This window comes from Oncorhynchus mykiss, chromosome 9 (genome assembly GCF_057628025.1).
Source record: "Oncorhynchus mykiss isolate SJ-2025 chromosome 9, ASM5762802v1, whole genome shotgun sequence".
In the NCBI taxonomy this organism is placed as follows: domain Eukaryota; kingdom Metazoa; phylum Chordata; class Actinopteri; order Salmoniformes; family Salmonidae; genus Oncorhynchus; species Oncorhynchus mykiss.
Window position 1 is genome coordinate 18,019,045 of NC_143030.1, and position 17,116 is coordinate 18,036,160.

The following is a 17,116-nucleotide window of genomic DNA, read 5'->3' on the forward strand; positions in this document are numbered from 1 at the left end:
GTATACATCTCTGCATATTGCAAAATAATGCCATCTGCACTTCTATTTTAGTTATCAGTTAATCTGACTATTCTGTCATCATTGATTTAATATACTGGATTCAGTAATTTGAGGGTTTTCTGTATAATTGTCTAATGTTGGTGGGGCATATTATTCTGTTTTAATGTTACTCCTGAGTAACTATGATAAATATAATAGGTTTTATTGAGTGTATTTTAAACAAAGCTGAGATTTACAGTGAAGTTCAAAGTTTAGGAATACAGGTGAAATCAGTTATTGACACAGAAACGGTGCCGTGGAAGATTGGAATGCCATGAACCAAGATATTGTGAGTTTCAATCAAATCACATTTTATTGGTCACATACACATATTTAGCAGATGTTATTGCGGGTTTTGCGAAATGCTTGTGAGGACATGTTGCATTTAGATTAGTTGTTGATTTAGTCACATGCATAAGGTCAAATGTAATTGCAGTGTACAGTGAAATACTTAAACTCTGAGATCCAACAGTTCAGGTGTAAATGAAACAATAATACAAAATAAAAAAATATATACATATTTACAACTTTGACAATGAAAAGTATAAATGTCCATTAAGGTGTGGGCAGGGTAATTGTCAGTTTCAGGCTGTGATGCAGTTGACATACTAGGCTGTAATGCAGCCTGACAGTGTGCTCTTGATGGTGCTCCTGTAGAATACTGTGAGGCCCCTTGGGAAAAGGCCGAATTTCATCAGCCTCCTGAGGCAAAAGAGTTGCTGTCGAGCCCTCCTCACCTTGGTGTCTGTGTGGTTTGACCATTTCAGCTCCTCTAACATATGTACACCAAGGAACTTTGAGGTTTTGACCATCTCCACGGCAACCCCATTGATGAGGATGGGGGCGTGTCCAACCTGGTTTCTCCTGAGGTCCGCAATCAGCTCCTTTATTTTGCTGAAGGTGAGGGAGTGGGTGTTTACCTGGCACTACACCGGCAGAGTGCCTACCTCCTCCGTGTATGGCGTCTCGCCGCTGTTGGTAATCAGGCCTACTACTGTTGTGTCGCCAGTGAACTTGATGATGGAGTTGGAACTGTGTGAGGCCATGCAGTCGTGGGTATACAAGGAGTACAGCAGATGACTGAGGATGCACCCTTGTGGGGCCCCTGTGTTGAGAATCCGTTTGGATGAGGTAATGTTGCGTATCTTCACCACCTGAGGGCTGCCCGTCAGGAAGTCCTGGACCCAGTTGCATAAGGAAGAGTTCAGTCCCAGGTCTGTGAGTTTTCTGGTGAGCTTAGAGGGCACTATGGTATTGACGGTCGAGCTGTAGTCAATGAACAGCATCCTCAGATATGCAATCCTCTTGTCCGGGTGGGTGAGGGCTGCTTGCAGTGAAATGGCGATTGTGTTGTCCGTGGATCTGTCAGGGGCAGTAGGGGAAATGGAGAGGATCGTGTGTGTCGGGGAGGGAGCATGTGATGTAGTCTTTGACAAGCCCCTCAAAGTATTTCATAATGATGGAATTGAGTGCAATGGGTCGGTAGTCATTTAGTTAAGTTACTTTCTCTTTCTTGGTCAAGTGGATATCTAGAATAATAATTATAGTATAAATAAACAATCACAATGTAATCATGTCAAAGTGAGTCACATGAAAGTTGAAAACACTGTGACTGTGACGTTCCGGGAACATCCTAACAGCAAATTTTAGGGCATCACCTGTGAAATGTAATGTTAAAAATATCCACATCTGAAACGTCATATAAAATATCATCACATGTGAAGTGTTCCAAATGTGAAAGGTTATGTGATCATATGTGAAGATCCATGTGCACAGCTCTCACCAAATTGGAAAAGAGGAATGCATATGTTAGGATTGTCAGGACAGAGAAGCTATGTCTGGTAAGACGAGAGGCGGGGGTGTGTGTCCGTTTGTAAATAACAGCTGGTGCACGATTTCTAATATTAAAGAAGTCTCAAGGTTTTGCTCACCTGAGGTAGAGTACCTCATGATAATCTGTAGACCACATTATCTACCAAGAGAGTTCTCATCTATATCATTCGTAGCCATCTATTTACCACCACAAACCGATGTTGGCACTAAGACCATACTCAACAAGCTGTATAAGGACATAAGCAAACAAGACAATGTGCATCTAGAAGCAGTGCCCCTAGTGGCCTGGGGACTTTAATGCAGGCAAACTTAAATCAGTTTTACCAGATTTCTACCAGCATGTTGAATGTGCAACCAGAGGAAAAAAACTCTAGGCCACCTTTACTCCATACACAGAGATGCATACAAAGCTCTCCCTCGCCCTCCATTTGACAAATCTGACAATAATTCTATCCTCCCGACTCCTGCTTACATGCAAAAACTAAAGCAGGAAGTACCAGTGACTTGCTCCTTACGGAAGTGGTCAGATGACCAATGACATTGAGGAGTATACCACCTCAGTCACCATCTTCATCAATAAGTGCATCGACGACATCGTCCCCACAGTGACCGTACGTACATATCCCAACCTGAAGACATGGATTACAGGGAACATCCACACTGAGCTAAAGGCTAGAGCTGCCGCTTTCATGAAGCGGTACACTAATCCGGACCCTTAAAGAAATCTCACTATGCCCTCAGACGAACCATCAAATAGGCAAAGCGTATAGGGAGGAGGTCAGAGACCTGGCAGTGTGGTGCCTGTTCTTTTAATTTGACTATTTATTACTTTAGTTTATTGACTAAATATTTGTTTAACTCTATCTTGAACTGGATTTTTGGTTAAGGGCTTGTAAGTAAGCATTTCACTGTAAGGTCTACTAAACCTGTTGTATTCGGTGCTCGTGACAAATACAATTTGATTTGGTATGTGTAGTGTTCCAAAACATTTGATTTGATGTGGAATCACATGTTTTTTCCTAATGAGGCAATTAAAAGTTATACTCTTTCAGAATGAATGGCTATTATTCATTTAAAAGGGCTAAAATCTTTGTGGAAATTGCAGATTGCACCTTTAAAATAAAGTACAGTAAGTATAGAGTATGTGGTGATCAGTAACATGAATATGGCATGTTATTTATTTAGAGCTAATATTGGTGCAATGTGACTTTCTTTGTTGTAGTGCTGAATACATACATCAACTCTGGACACTCTGAAGATGATGATGGTAGATATTTGTTCTCTTCATCAAGACTCCATCTCTTAATGCTTCATCCTATTTCTTAATTTGTGATTTTTAAAGTTGATTTTGTCTGGACATATTTTGAGTTTTTAGTGTCTCGAAATAACATGTGTATCATGCTGGTTTGATTTTGTGCAGGAGTGGCAAAGGCTGTTCTGACCATACACCCCAACAGCTCCCAGATATTCAGTGGAGAGTCTGTCACTCTCAGATGTGTCATACAGGGGGGAGGAGTCACTGACTGGGAGTACAGATGGTTAACACCCAGTACAGATCAATGTCCGCAGAAAGAACATGAATGTATTATCAGTGCAGCTGAGTTTTCCCACAGTGGTGACTACAGATGTCTGGGTTCACATCAGCAGCAGGATTCTAAATGGAGTGATGCAGTCAGACTGACAGTGACACGTACGTCATCTTATCTCTCATTCACATCTGTGCTTCCATTCGTATAACCACTTGAATTTGGGCACAATTTTAAGGATGCTGTTTAGTTGTTGTAAAAACATCTGTTGTGTGTTTCCTCAGCTCTGCCCAAAGCTGCACTGAGTGTGAAGCCAAACCATGTGTTCCCTGGAGAGACAGTTACTCTGATGTGTTCAGTAGGGTCTGACAGTATCTGGAACTATCAGTGGTACAAAGACAGGAATGATAATGTAGTATCACAGTCTGTCAGACACACTATAACAGGAGACACTCTCACCATCAATGGAGCAACAGTGAATGAGGGTCCCTACTGGTGTCAGGGCGAGAGAGAGTCCAGACCCACTTCTTCATCCATCAGTGACCCTGTCACTATCACTGTCAATGGTGAGTAGTGTCATACAGACACTATTTATATTAAGTCAATCATGGACTGTGGGTCAGTATTCATAGTTATGATAGAAATACAAAGACTTATTTCATTAAAGAAGTATGGTGATCATACTTTGGAAAGATTGGTTCTCAAACTACATTTAATCATGATAGATCAGATTCTATGTATGAATCAACTAACTACATTTAATCATGATAGATCAGATTCTATTTATGAATCAACTAACTACATTTAATCATGATAGAGCAGATTCTATGTATGAATCAACTAACTACATTTAATCATGATAGAGCAGATTCTATGTATGAATCAACTAACTATATTTAATCATGATGGAGCAGATTCTATGTATGAATCAACTAACTATATTTAATCATGATAGATCAGATTCTATGTATGAATCAACTAACTACATTTAATCATGATGGAACAGATTCTATGTATGAATCAACTAACTATATTTAATCATGATAGATCAGATTCTATGTATGAATCAACTAACTATATTTAATCATGATAGATCAGATTCTATGTATGAATCAACTAACTACATTTAATCATGATGGAGCAGATTCTATGTATGAAACAACTAACTTAATGTGTCTTTCTACAGCTCTGCCTGAGGCCTCAGTGAGTGTCTCTCCTCAGGGTCTCCTCTACTCTGGAGAGACAGTCAGTCTGCAGTGTGTCATACCAGACTACACAGACTGGATGTTTCTCTGGTTCAGAGACAACCAACAGTTTCCCAGTCAGACCAGTAAAAGCATCACATTCCCCATCACTCAGACTGGTCAGTACAGATGTGAAGGGAAGAGGAGAGATCATCCCCAGAGGTCACAACCCAGTGAATATGTCACCATAAGTGTCACTGGTAAGTTCCCTACAATTGCTTGTATCACTATATCAGTGTAATATGAAATAGCCAATGTATGTGTCTAATCTCTGATTCCTCAGCCTTTCCCAAAGCTACACTGACTGTGAAGCCAAACCCGGTGTTCCCTGGAGAGACAGTTACTCTGATGTGTTCAGTTGGGTCTGACAGTATCTGGAGCTATAAGTGGTACAAAGACAGGAATGATAATGTAGTATCCCAGTCTGTCAGACACACTATCACAGGAGACACCCTCACCATCAGTAGAGCTGCTGAGTCTGTCCAGGGTCTCTACTGGTGTCAGGGAGAGATCCAGTCCAGATCCATATCATCAATCATCAGTGATCCTGTCACTATCACCCTGAATGGTGAGTAACTACGTTGTGTGTGTTTTTCTTTGTCAAACAGATGGACACTATTTATACTGAGTGCACAAAACATTAAGAACACTGATCTTTTCATGACATAGACTAAACAGCTGAGACCTATGATCCCTTATTGATGTCACTTGTTAAATCCACTTCAATCTGTGTAGATGAAGGGGAGGAGACCGTTATTAAAAAATGATTTTTAAGCCTTGAGACAATTGAGTCATGGTTTGTGTATGTGTGACATTCAGAAGGTGAATGGTCAAGACAAAAGACTTAAGTGCCTTTGAACGGGGTATGGTAGTAGGTGCCAGGTGCACCGGTTTGTGTCAAGAACTGCAACGTTGCTGGGTTTTTCACACTCAACATTTTCCCATGTATATCTAGAATGTTCCACCACCCAAAAAACATCCAGCCAACTTGACACAACTGTGGGAATTATTGGAGACACCATGGTCCAGTATCCCTGTGGAATGCTTTTGGATCCTTGTAGAGTCCATGCCCCAACAATATGAGGCTGTTCTGGGGGAAAAATGGGTGGGGGGTGCAACTCCATATAAGGAAGGTGTCCTTAATGTTTTGTGCACTCAGGGTATATTGAGTCAATCATGGTCTGTGTGTCAGTATTCTTCGTTATATAACAAAAATATAATTTTTTTTTTTCTTCTCACAATTAAAGAAATATGGTGATCATATTTTGAAAATATTGGAACATGAACTGCATTTGCCTTAATGTTTGTGTTTTTCCACAGCTCTGCCTGTGGCCTCAGTGAGTGTCTCTCCTCAGGGTCTCCTCTACTCTGGAGAGAGAGTCAGTCTGCAGTGTGTCATACCAGGCTACACAGACTGGAGGTACTACTGGTACAAAAACAACCAACACCTTCCTGATGAGACCAGTAAAGTCATAGATATCACCATCCCCATCACTCTGACTGGTCAGGCTGGTCAGTACAGGTGTGAAGGGAACAGAGTGTCTAGACCCACATCTTCACCACCAAGTGATCCTGTCACTCTCACTGTAAAAGGTGAGTTACTTTGTTGTGCTTTGTTGATGTTGTTGACTATTTATATTGAGTCAATCATGGTCTGTGTGCCAGAATTCTTAGTTACAATGAGCTCTAAAATGATTGGGACAGTGAAACATATTCTGTTGTTCTGTTAAGCAATAACAAACATGTTAATTTAGTATAGTACAGAGTCATTGTTTATACACCTATTTCTATTGAGAGGAGTCTGTCCTGTACACTGACTCCTGAACTTCATGTTTGAACATAAAGGAAAACATTTTTATAGAGGTTTCATCTTTGTATCTGTGCCATTATGGTGTCTGTTTCAACACGGGCAGCACATCTACATGTTAATGTTGCATGTGCCATATTCTACCAACTATGTTACAGAGGACCACCATGTGGGTAGTGGACACTTCAGGAAAAAGAGTAGAGTATTGAGATGTATAGACAACAGGGAGGTTCCAACCCTCCAAGACCCCAAACATTGACATACATTTGACCAAAACACTACTACTACTACACACTTCTCTTCTGTACTGTACCCTACTCCACTGTACTCTACTGTACTGTACACTACTCTATTGTACTGTACCCTACTCTACTGTACCCTACTCTATTGTACTGTACCCTACTATACTGTACCCTACTCTACTGTACCCTACTCTACTGAACTGTACCCTACTCTATTGTACTGTACCCTACTATACTGTACCCTACTCTACTGTACCCTACTCTACTGAACTGTACCCTACTCTACTGAACTGTACCCTACTCTACTGAACTCTACTGAACTGTACCCTACTCTACTGTACTCTACTGAACTCTACCCTACTGAACTGTACCCTACTCTGCTGTACTCTACTTTACTGTCCCCTGCTCTACTGAACTGTACCCTACTCTACTGTACTCTACTGAACTGTACCCTACTCTACTGTACTCTACTGTACTGTACCCTACTGTACAGTACTCGACAGTACTCTACTGTACTGTACCCTACTCTGCTGTACTCTACTTTACTGTCCCCTGCTCTACTGTACTCTACTGTACTCGACTGAACTCTACTGTACTGTACCCTACTCTATTGTACTGTACTCTACTGAACTGTCCCAGAGGACTACCATGTGGGTAGTGGACAAGTGCACAATTCAGGAAAAAGTGTAGAGTATTGAGATGTATAGCGAACTGGGAGGTTTCAACCCTCCAAGACCCCAAACATTGCCATCTATTTGATCAAAACATGACTACTGTACTCAACTGTACTGTACAATACTCTACTGTACTCAACTGTACTGTAACCTACTCTACTGTCCTCTAATGTAATGTACCCTACTCTAATGTACTCTACTGTACTGTACACTACTATTATGTACTCTACTGTACTGTACAATACTCTACTGTACTCAACTGTACTGTACCCTACTCTACTGTATTCTACTGTACTGTACAATACTCTACTGTACTCAACTGTACTGTACTCTACTCTACTGTACTCAACTGTACTGTAACCTACTCTACTGTCCTCTAATGTAATGTACCCTACTCTAATGTACTCTACTGTACTGTACACTACTATTATGTACTCTACTGTACTGTACAATACTCTACTGTACTCAACTGTACTGTACCCTACTCTACTGTCCTCTAATGTAATGTACCCTACTCTACTGTACTCTACTGTACTGTACCCTACTCTATTATACTCTACTGTACTGTACAATACTCTACTGTACTCAACTGTACTGTACCCTACTCTACTGTCCTCTAATGTAATGTACCCTACTCTATTGTACTCTACTGTACTGTACCCTACTCTACTGTATTCTACTGTACTGTACAATACTCTACTGTACTCAACTGTACTGTACTCTACTCTACTGTACTCAACTGTACTGTAACCTACTCTACTGTCCTCTACTGTAATGTACCCTACTCTAATGTACTCTACTGTACTGTACACTACTATTATGTACTCTACTGTACTGTACCCTACTCTACTGTACTCTTCTGTACTGTACCTGCCTGTAAGATTGGTGCTCTAACTACATTTAATCATTATAGATCAGATTCTATGTATGAAACAACTAACTACATTTAATCATTATAGAGCAGATTCTATGTATGAATCAACTAACTACATTTAATCATGATAGAGCAGATTCTATGTATGAATCAACTAACTACAATTAATCATGATAGAGCAGATTCTATGTATGAATCAACTAACTACATTTAATCATGATAGAGCAGATTCTATGTATGAATCAACTAACTTCATGTGTCTTTCTACAGCTCTGCCTGTGGCCTCAGTGAGTGTCTCTCCTCGGGGTCTCCTCTACTCTGGAGAGAGAGTCAGTCTGCAGTGTGTCATACCAGGCTACACAGACTGGAGGTACTACTGGTACAAAAACAACCAACACCTTCCTGATGAGACCAGTAAAGTCATAGATATCACCATCCCCATCACTCTGACTGGTCAGGCTGGTCAGTACAGGTGTGAAGGGAACAGAGTGTCTAGACCCACATCTTCACCACCAAGTGATCCTGTCACTCTCACTGTAAAAGGTGAGTTACTTTGTTGTGCTTTGTTGATGTTGTTGACTATTTATATTGAGTCAATCATGGTCTGTGTGCCAGAATTCTTAGTTACAATGAGCTCTAAAATGATTGGGACAGTGAAACATGTTCTGTTGTTCTGTTAAGCAATAACAAACATGTTAATTTGGTATAGTACAGAGTCATTGTTTATACACCTATTTGTATTGAGAGGAGTCTGTCCCAAACACTGACTCCTAAACTTCATGTTTAAACATAAAGGAAAACATTTATATAGAGGTTTCATCTTTGTATCTGTGCCATTATGGTGTCTGTTACAACACAAGCAGAACATCTACATGTTAATGTTGCATGTGCCATAATCTACCAACTGAGTTACAGAGGACCACCATGTGGGTAGTGGACACTTCAGGAAAAAGAGTAGAGTTTTGAGATGTATAGACAACAGGGAGGTTCCAACCCTCCAAGACCCCAAACATTGACATAAATTTGACCAAAACACTACTAATACGATGTACTACTCTACTGTACCCTGCTCTATTGTACTGTGCTCTACTGTACCCTACTCTACCTCACCCTACTCTACTCTACACTACTCTACTGAACTGCCCCATACTGAAATGTACCCTACTCTATTGTACTGTGCTCTACTGAACTGCACCATACTGAACTGTACCCTACTATATTGTACTGTGCTCTACTGAACTGTACCATACTCTATTGTACTGTGCTCTACTGAACTGCACCATACTGAACTGTACCATACTCTATTGTCCTGTGCTCTACTGAACTGTACCCTACTCTATTGTACTGTGCTCTACTGAACTGCACCATACTGAACTGTACCATACTCTATTGTCCTGTGCTCTACTGAATTGTACCCTGCTCTACTGTGCTCTAGTTGAATGTGGTGTTCTGTGATCTGCTGATCTGTACCCTACTCTGTTGTGCAGTGCTCTACTGAACTGTACCCTACTCTATTGTACTATACTCTACTGTACTGTACCCTAATCTACTGAACTGTACACTACTCTATTGTAGTGCACTCTACTGAACTGTACCCTACTCTATTGTACTGTGCTCTACTGAACTGTACCCTACTCTATTGTACTGTGCTGTACCCTGAACTGTACCCTACTCTATTGTGCTGTTCTCCACTGAACTGTACCCTACTCTATTGTACTGTGCTCTACTGAACTGTACCCTACTCTATTGTACTGTGCTCTACTGAACTGTACCCTACTCTATTGTACTGTGCTGTACCCTGAACTGTACCCTACTCTATTGTGCTGTTCTCCACTGAACTGTACCCTACTCTATTGTAGTGCACTCTACTGAACTGTACCCTACTCTATTGTACTGTGCTCTACTGAACTGTACCCTACTCTATTGTACTGTGCTGTACCCTGAACTGTACCCTACTCTATTGTGCTGTTCTCCACTGAACTGTACCCTACTCTATTGTAGTGCACTCTACTGAACTGTACCCTACTCTATTGTACTGTGCTCTACTGAACTGTACCATACTCTGTTGTACTGTACTCTACTGAACTGTACCCTACTCTGTTGTACTGTACTCTACTGAACTGTACCATACTCTGTTGTACTGTACTCTACTGAACTGTACCCTACTCTTTTGTACTGTGCTCTACTGAACTGTACCCTACTCTATTGTACTGTGCTCCACTGAACTGTACTCTCTATTGTACTGTACTGTAGTCTACTGAACTGTACCCTACTCTACAATACTGTGCTCTACTGAACTCTACCCTACTCTATTTTACTCTACTCTAATGCACTGTACTGTGCCCTACTGAACTGTACCCTACTCTATTGAACTGTGCTCTACTGAACTGTACCCCACTCTACTGTACTCTACTGAGCTTTACCATACTCCACTGATCTGTACTCTACTGTAGTTGAGTTGAATGTATTGCACTGTGCTCTACTGCACTGTACCCTACTCTATTGTACTCTTCTCTTCTCTACTGTACTGTACCCTACTCTATTGTACTGTGCTCTACTGAACTGTACCATACTGAACTGTACCATACTCTATTGTACTGTGCTCTACTGAATTGTACCCTACTCTCTTGTACTATACTCTTCTGAACTATACCCTACTCTACTGAACTGCACCCTACTCTATTGTACTGTGCTCTACTGAACTGTACCATACTGAACTGTACCCTACTCTATTGTACTGTGCTCTACTGAACTGTACCATACTGAACTGTGCTCTACTGAACTGTACCCTACTCTATTGTACTGTGCTCCACTGAACTGTACTCTCCTCTATTGTCCTGTACTCTACTGAACTGTACCCTACTCTACGATACTGTGCTCCACTGAACTGTACTCTCCTCTATTGTACTGTGCTCTACTGAAATGTACCCTACTCTATTGTACTGTGCTCTACTGAACTGCACCATACTGAACTGTACCCTACTCTATTGTACTGTGCTCTACTGAACTGCACCATACTGAACTGTACCATACTCTATTGTCCTGTGCTCTACTGAATTGTACCCTGCTCTATTGTACTGTGCTCTACTGAACTGTTCCCTACTCCATTGTACTGTGCTCTGCTGAACTGTACCCTGCTCTATTGTACTGTGCTCTACTGAACTGTACCCTACTCTATTGTACTGTACTCTACTGAACTGTACCCTAATCTACTGTACTGTGCTGTACTGAACTGTACCCTACTCTATTGTACTGGGCTGTACCCTACTCTATTGTACTGTGCTCTACTGAACTGTACCCTACTCTATTGTACTGGGCTGTACCCTACTCTATTGTACTGTGCTGTACCCTGAACTGTACCCTGCTCGACTGTACTATACTCTACTGAACTGTACCATACTCTGTTGTACTGTACTCTACTGAACTGTACCCTACTCTATTGTACTGTGCTCCACTGAACTGTACTCTCTATTGTACTGTACTGTACTGAACTGTACCCTACTCTACAATACTGTGCTCTACTGAACTCTACCCTACTCTATTTTACTCTACTCTAATGCACTGTACCCTACTCTTGTACTGTGCTCTACTGAACTGTACCCTACTCTATTGAACTCTGCTCTACTGTCTACTGTACTCTACTGAACTTTACCATACTCCACTGATCTGTACTCTACTGTAGTTGAGTTGAATGTATTGCACTGTGCTCGACTGCACTGTACCCTACTCTATTGTACTCTTCTCTTCTCTACTGTACTGTACCCTACTCTATTGTACTGTGCTCTACTGAACTGTACCATACTGAACTGTACCATACTCTATTGTACTGTGCTCTACTGAATTGTACCCTACTCTATTGTACTATACTCTTCTGAACTGTACCCTACTCTATTGTACTGTGCTCTACTGAACTGTACCATACTGAACTGTACCACACTCTATTGTACTGTGCTATACTGAATTGTACCCTACTCTATTGTACTATACTCTACTGAACTGTACCCTACTCTACTGAACTGTACCCTACTCTATTGTACTGTACTCTACTGAACTGTACCATACTGAACTGTGCTCTACTGAACTGTACCCTACTCTATTGTACTGTGCTCCACTGAACTGTACTCTCCTCTATTGTACTGTACCCTACTGAACTGTACCCTACTCGACGATACTGTGCTCCACTGAACTGTACTCTCCTCTATTGTACTGTTCTCTACTGAAATGTACCATACTCTGTTGTACTGGGCTCTACTGAACTGTACCCTACTCTGTTGTACTGTACTGCACTTTATCCTGCGCTACTGTAATGTACTCTACTGAACTGTACCATACTCTATTGTGCGGTGCTCTTCTAAACTGTACCCTGCTCTACTGAACTCTACTTGAATGTATTGTACTGTACTCTACTGAACTGTACCATACTCGGTTGTACTGTACTCTACTGAACAGTACCCTAATCTACTGTACTGTACTCTACTGAAATTTACCACACTCTATTGTACTTTACTCTACTGAACTGTACCCTACTCTATTGTACTGGGCTGTACCCTACTCTATTGTACTGTGCTGTACCCTACTCCATTGTACTGTACTGAACTGTACCCTACTCTAGTGTACTGTACTGTACAGTACCCTGCTCTACTGTACTCTACTGAACTGTACAATACTCTGTTGTACTGTACTGTACCCTAATCTCCTGTACTGTGCTCTACTGAACTGTACCCTAATCTCCTGTACTGTGCTCTACTGAACTGTACCCTAATCTCCTGTACTCTTGTTGAACGTATTGTACTGTGTTCTATTGAACTGTACCCTACTCTATTGTTCTCTTCTCTACTGTACTGTACCCTACTCTATTGTACTGTGCTCTACTGAACTGCACCATACTGAACTGTACCCTACTCTATTGTACTGTGCTCTACTGAACTGCACCATACTGAACTGTACCATACTCTATTGTCCTGTGCTCTACTGAATTGTACCCTGCTCTACTGTGCTCTAGTTGAATGTGGTGTTCTGTGTTCTGCTGATCTGTACCCTACTCTATTGTACTATACTCTACTGTACTTGTACCCTACTCTACTGAACTGTATACTACTCTATTGTAGTGCACTATTGTACTGAACCCTACTCTATTTTACTGTACTCTACTGCACTGTACCCTACTCTACTGTACTCTACTGAACTCTACCATACTCCACTGATCTGTGCTCTACTGTAGTTGAGTTAAATGTATTGCACTGTGCTCTATTGCACTGTACCCTACTCTATTGTTCTCTTCTCTACTGTACTGTACCCTACTCTATTGTAGTGTGCTCTACTGAGCTATACCCTACTCTACTGTGCTCTACTGAACTGTACCCTACTCTATTGTACTGTACTCTACTGAACTGTACCCTACTCTATTGTAGTGTACTCTACTGAGCTGTACCCTACTCTACTGTGCTCTACTGAACTGTACCCTACCCTATTGCACTGTACTCTACTGAACTGTACCCTACTCTGTTGTACTGTACTATACTGAACTGTACCCTACTCTATTGTGCTGTACTCTACTGAACTGTACCCTACCCTATTGCACTGTACTCTACTGAACTCTACCCTACTCTATTGTGCTGTGCTCTACTGTACTGTTCCATACTCCTTTGTACTGTGCTATACTGAACTGTACCATACTCTATTGTACTGTACTCCACTGAACTGTACCCTACTCTATTGTGCTGTACTCCACTGAACTGTACCCTACTCTACTGTACTGTACCCTACTCTACTGTACTGTGCTCTACTGAACTGTACCCTACTCTACTGTACTGTGCTATACTGAACTGTACCCTACTCTACTGTACTGTGCTCTACTGAACTGTACCCTACTCTACTGTACTGTGCCATACTGAACTGTATCCTGCTCTACTGTACTGTGCTCTACTGAACTGTACCCTACTCTATTGTACTGGGCTGTACCCTACTCTATTGTACTGTGCTGTACCCTACTCTACTGTACTCTACTGAACTGTACCATACTCTGTTGCACTGTACTGTACCCTAATCTCCTGTACTGTGCTCTACTGAACTGTTCCCTACTCTACTGTACTCTTGTTGAACGTATTGTACTGTGTTCTATTGATCTGGACCCTACTGTACCCTACTCTACCTTACCCTACTCTACTGTACCCTACTCTACTGATCTGTACCCTACTCTACTGAACTGCCCCATACTGAACTGTACCCTACTCTATTGTACTGTTCTCTACTGAACTGCCCCATACTGAACTGTACCCTACTCTATTGTACTGGGCTGTAACCTAATCTATTGTACTGTGCTGTACCCTACTCTATTGTACTGTACTGAACTGTACCCTACTCTATTGTACTGGGCTGTACCCTACTCTATTGTACTGTGCTGTACCCTACTCTACTGTACTCTACTGAACTGTACCATACTCTGTTGCACTGTACTGTACCCTAATCTCCTGTACTGTGCTCTACTGAACTGTTCCCTACTCTACTGTACTCTTGTTGAACGTATTGTACTGTGTTTTATTGATCTGGACCCTACTGTACCCTACTCTACCTTACCCTACTCTACTGTACCCTACTCTACTGATCTGTACCCTACTCTACTGAACTGCCCCATACTGAACTGTACCCTACTCTATTGTATTGTGCTCTACTGAACTGTTCCCTACTCTACTGTACTCTTGTTGAACGTATTGTACTGTGTTTTATTGATCAGGACCCTACTGTACCCTACTCTACCTTACCCTACTCTACTGTACCCTACTCTATTGTACTGGGCTGTACCCTACTCTATTGTACTGTGTTCTATTGAACTGTACCCTACTGTACCCTACTCTACCTTACCCTACTCTACTGTACCCTACTCTACTGATCTGTACCCTACTCTACTGTACTGTGCTATACTGAACTGTACCCTACTCTACTGTACTGTGCTCTACTGAACTGTACCCTACTCTACTGTACTGTGCCATACTGAACTGTATCCTGCTCTACTGTACTGTGCTCTACTGAACTGTACCCTACTCTATTGTACTGGGCTGTACCCTACTCTATTGTACTGTGCTGTACCCTACTCTATTGTACTGTACTGAACAGTACCCTACTCTATTGTACTAGGCTGTAACCTAATCTATTGTACTGTGCTGTACCCTACTCTATTGTACTGTACTGAACTGTACCCTACTCTATTGTACTGGGCTGTACCCTACTCTATTGTACTGTGCTGTACCCTACTCTACTGTACTCTACTGAACTGTACCATACTCTGTTGCACTGTACTGTACCCTAATCTCCTGTACTGTGCTCTACTGAACTGTTCCCTACTCTACTGTACTCTTGTTGAACGTATTGTACTGTGTTCTATTGATCTGGATCCTACTGTACCCTACTCTACCTTACCCTACTCTACTGTACCCTACTCTACTGATCTGTACCCTACTCTACTGAACTGCCCCATACTGAACTGTACCCTACTCTATTGTACTGTGCTCTACTGAACTGTACCATACTGTACTGTACTCTATTGTACTGTGCTGTACCCTACTCTATTGTACTGTTCTCTACTGAACTGCCCCATACTGAACTGTACCCTACTCTATTGTACTGTTCTCTACTGAACTGTACCATACTGTACTGTACTCTTGTTGAACGTATTGTACTCTGTTCTATTGATCTGGATCCTACTCTATTGTACTGTGCTCAACTGTACTGGACCCTACTCTATTGCACTGTACCCTAATGACTGAAATGTACCCTACTCTATTGTACTGTACCCTAGGTCGAGGTCAGGGCTCTGTGCAGGCCAGTCAAGTCCTTCCACACCGATCTCGACAAGCCATTTCTGTATGGACCTCGCTTTGTGCACGGGGGGGCATTGTCATCCTAAAACAGGATAGGGCCTTCCCCAAACTGTTGCCACAAAGCTGAAGCACAGAATCGTCTTGAATTTTCTCTTTTTTTTATTTAAGTCAGTTAAGAACAAATTCTTATTTTCAATGACGGCCTAGGAACAGTGGGTTAACTGCCTTGTTCAGGGGCAGAACCAAAGGTTTTTCCCTTGTCAGCCATTGGATTCGAAATTGAATGTCATTGTGTGCTGTAGCATTAAGATTTCCCTTCACTAGAATTAAGGGGCCTAGCCCAAACCATGAAAAACAGCCCGAGATAATTATTCCACCTCCACCAAACTTTACAGTTGACACTATGCATTCGGGCGGGTAGCTTCCCCTGACATCAGCCAAACCCAGATTTTTCCATCGGACATCACTCCAGAGAAGGTGTTTCCACTGCTCCAGTGTCCAATGGCTGCGAGCTTTACACCACTCCAGCCGACGCTTGGGATTGCGCATGGTTATCTTATGCTTGTGTGCAGCTTCTCTACCATGGAAACCCATATAATAAAGCTCCCGACAAACATTTATTGTGATGAGTTTGCTTCTAGAGGCAGTTTTGAATGCAGTAGTTAGTGTTTCAACGGAGGACAGACTATTTTTACGCGCTCCGCACTTCAGCACTCGGCGGTCCCGTTCTGTGCGCTTGTGTGGCCTACCATATTGCAGCCGTTGTTGCTCCTAGACGTTTCCACTTCACAATAACAACACTTACAGTTGACTACAGTTAGCTCTAGCATGGTAGAAATTTGACAAACTGACTTGTTAGACAGGTGGCATCCTATGACGGTGTCACATTGAAAGTCACTGAGCTCTTCAGTAAGGCCATTCTACTGCCAATGTTTGTCTATGGAGAGTGCATGGCTGTGTGCTTGATTTTATACACATGTCAGCAACAGTGGTGGCTGAAAAAGCTGAATCCACTAATTTGAAAAGGTGTCCACATACTTTTGCATATATAGTTTATATG

At 41.8% G+C, this 17,116-nt stretch overlaps 1 protein-coding gene across 13 annotated transcripts in view; it reads left to right on the top strand.

The window, feature by feature from the left end:
* Nucleotides 1–17,116, top strand: part of LOC118936439 (cell adhesion molecule CEACAM5) — an 83,546-nt gene that overhangs the window by 13,861 nt on the left and 52,569 nt on the right. For 7 of the 13 annotated variants that reach the window (XM_090183558.1, XM_090183559.1, XM_090183564.1 and 4 more), the window contains exons 2-6: nt 3,095–3,139; nt 3,293–3,562; nt 3,683–3,964; nt 4,585–4,842; nt 4,926–5,210. In XM_090183558.1, coding sequence (XP_090039684.1) covers nt 3,095–3,139; nt 3,293–3,562; nt 3,683–3,964; nt 4,585–4,842; nt 4,926–5,210 — 1,140 coding nt within the window. Of the gene's footprint in view, nt 1–3,094; nt 3,140–3,292; nt 3,563–3,682; nt 3,965–4,584; nt 4,843–4,925; nt 5,211–8,481; nt 8,783–17,116 lie in introns of those variants that run through there. The other 6 variants (XM_090183566.1, XM_090183567.1, XM_090183568.1 and 3 more) reach the window with 2 other exon arrangements.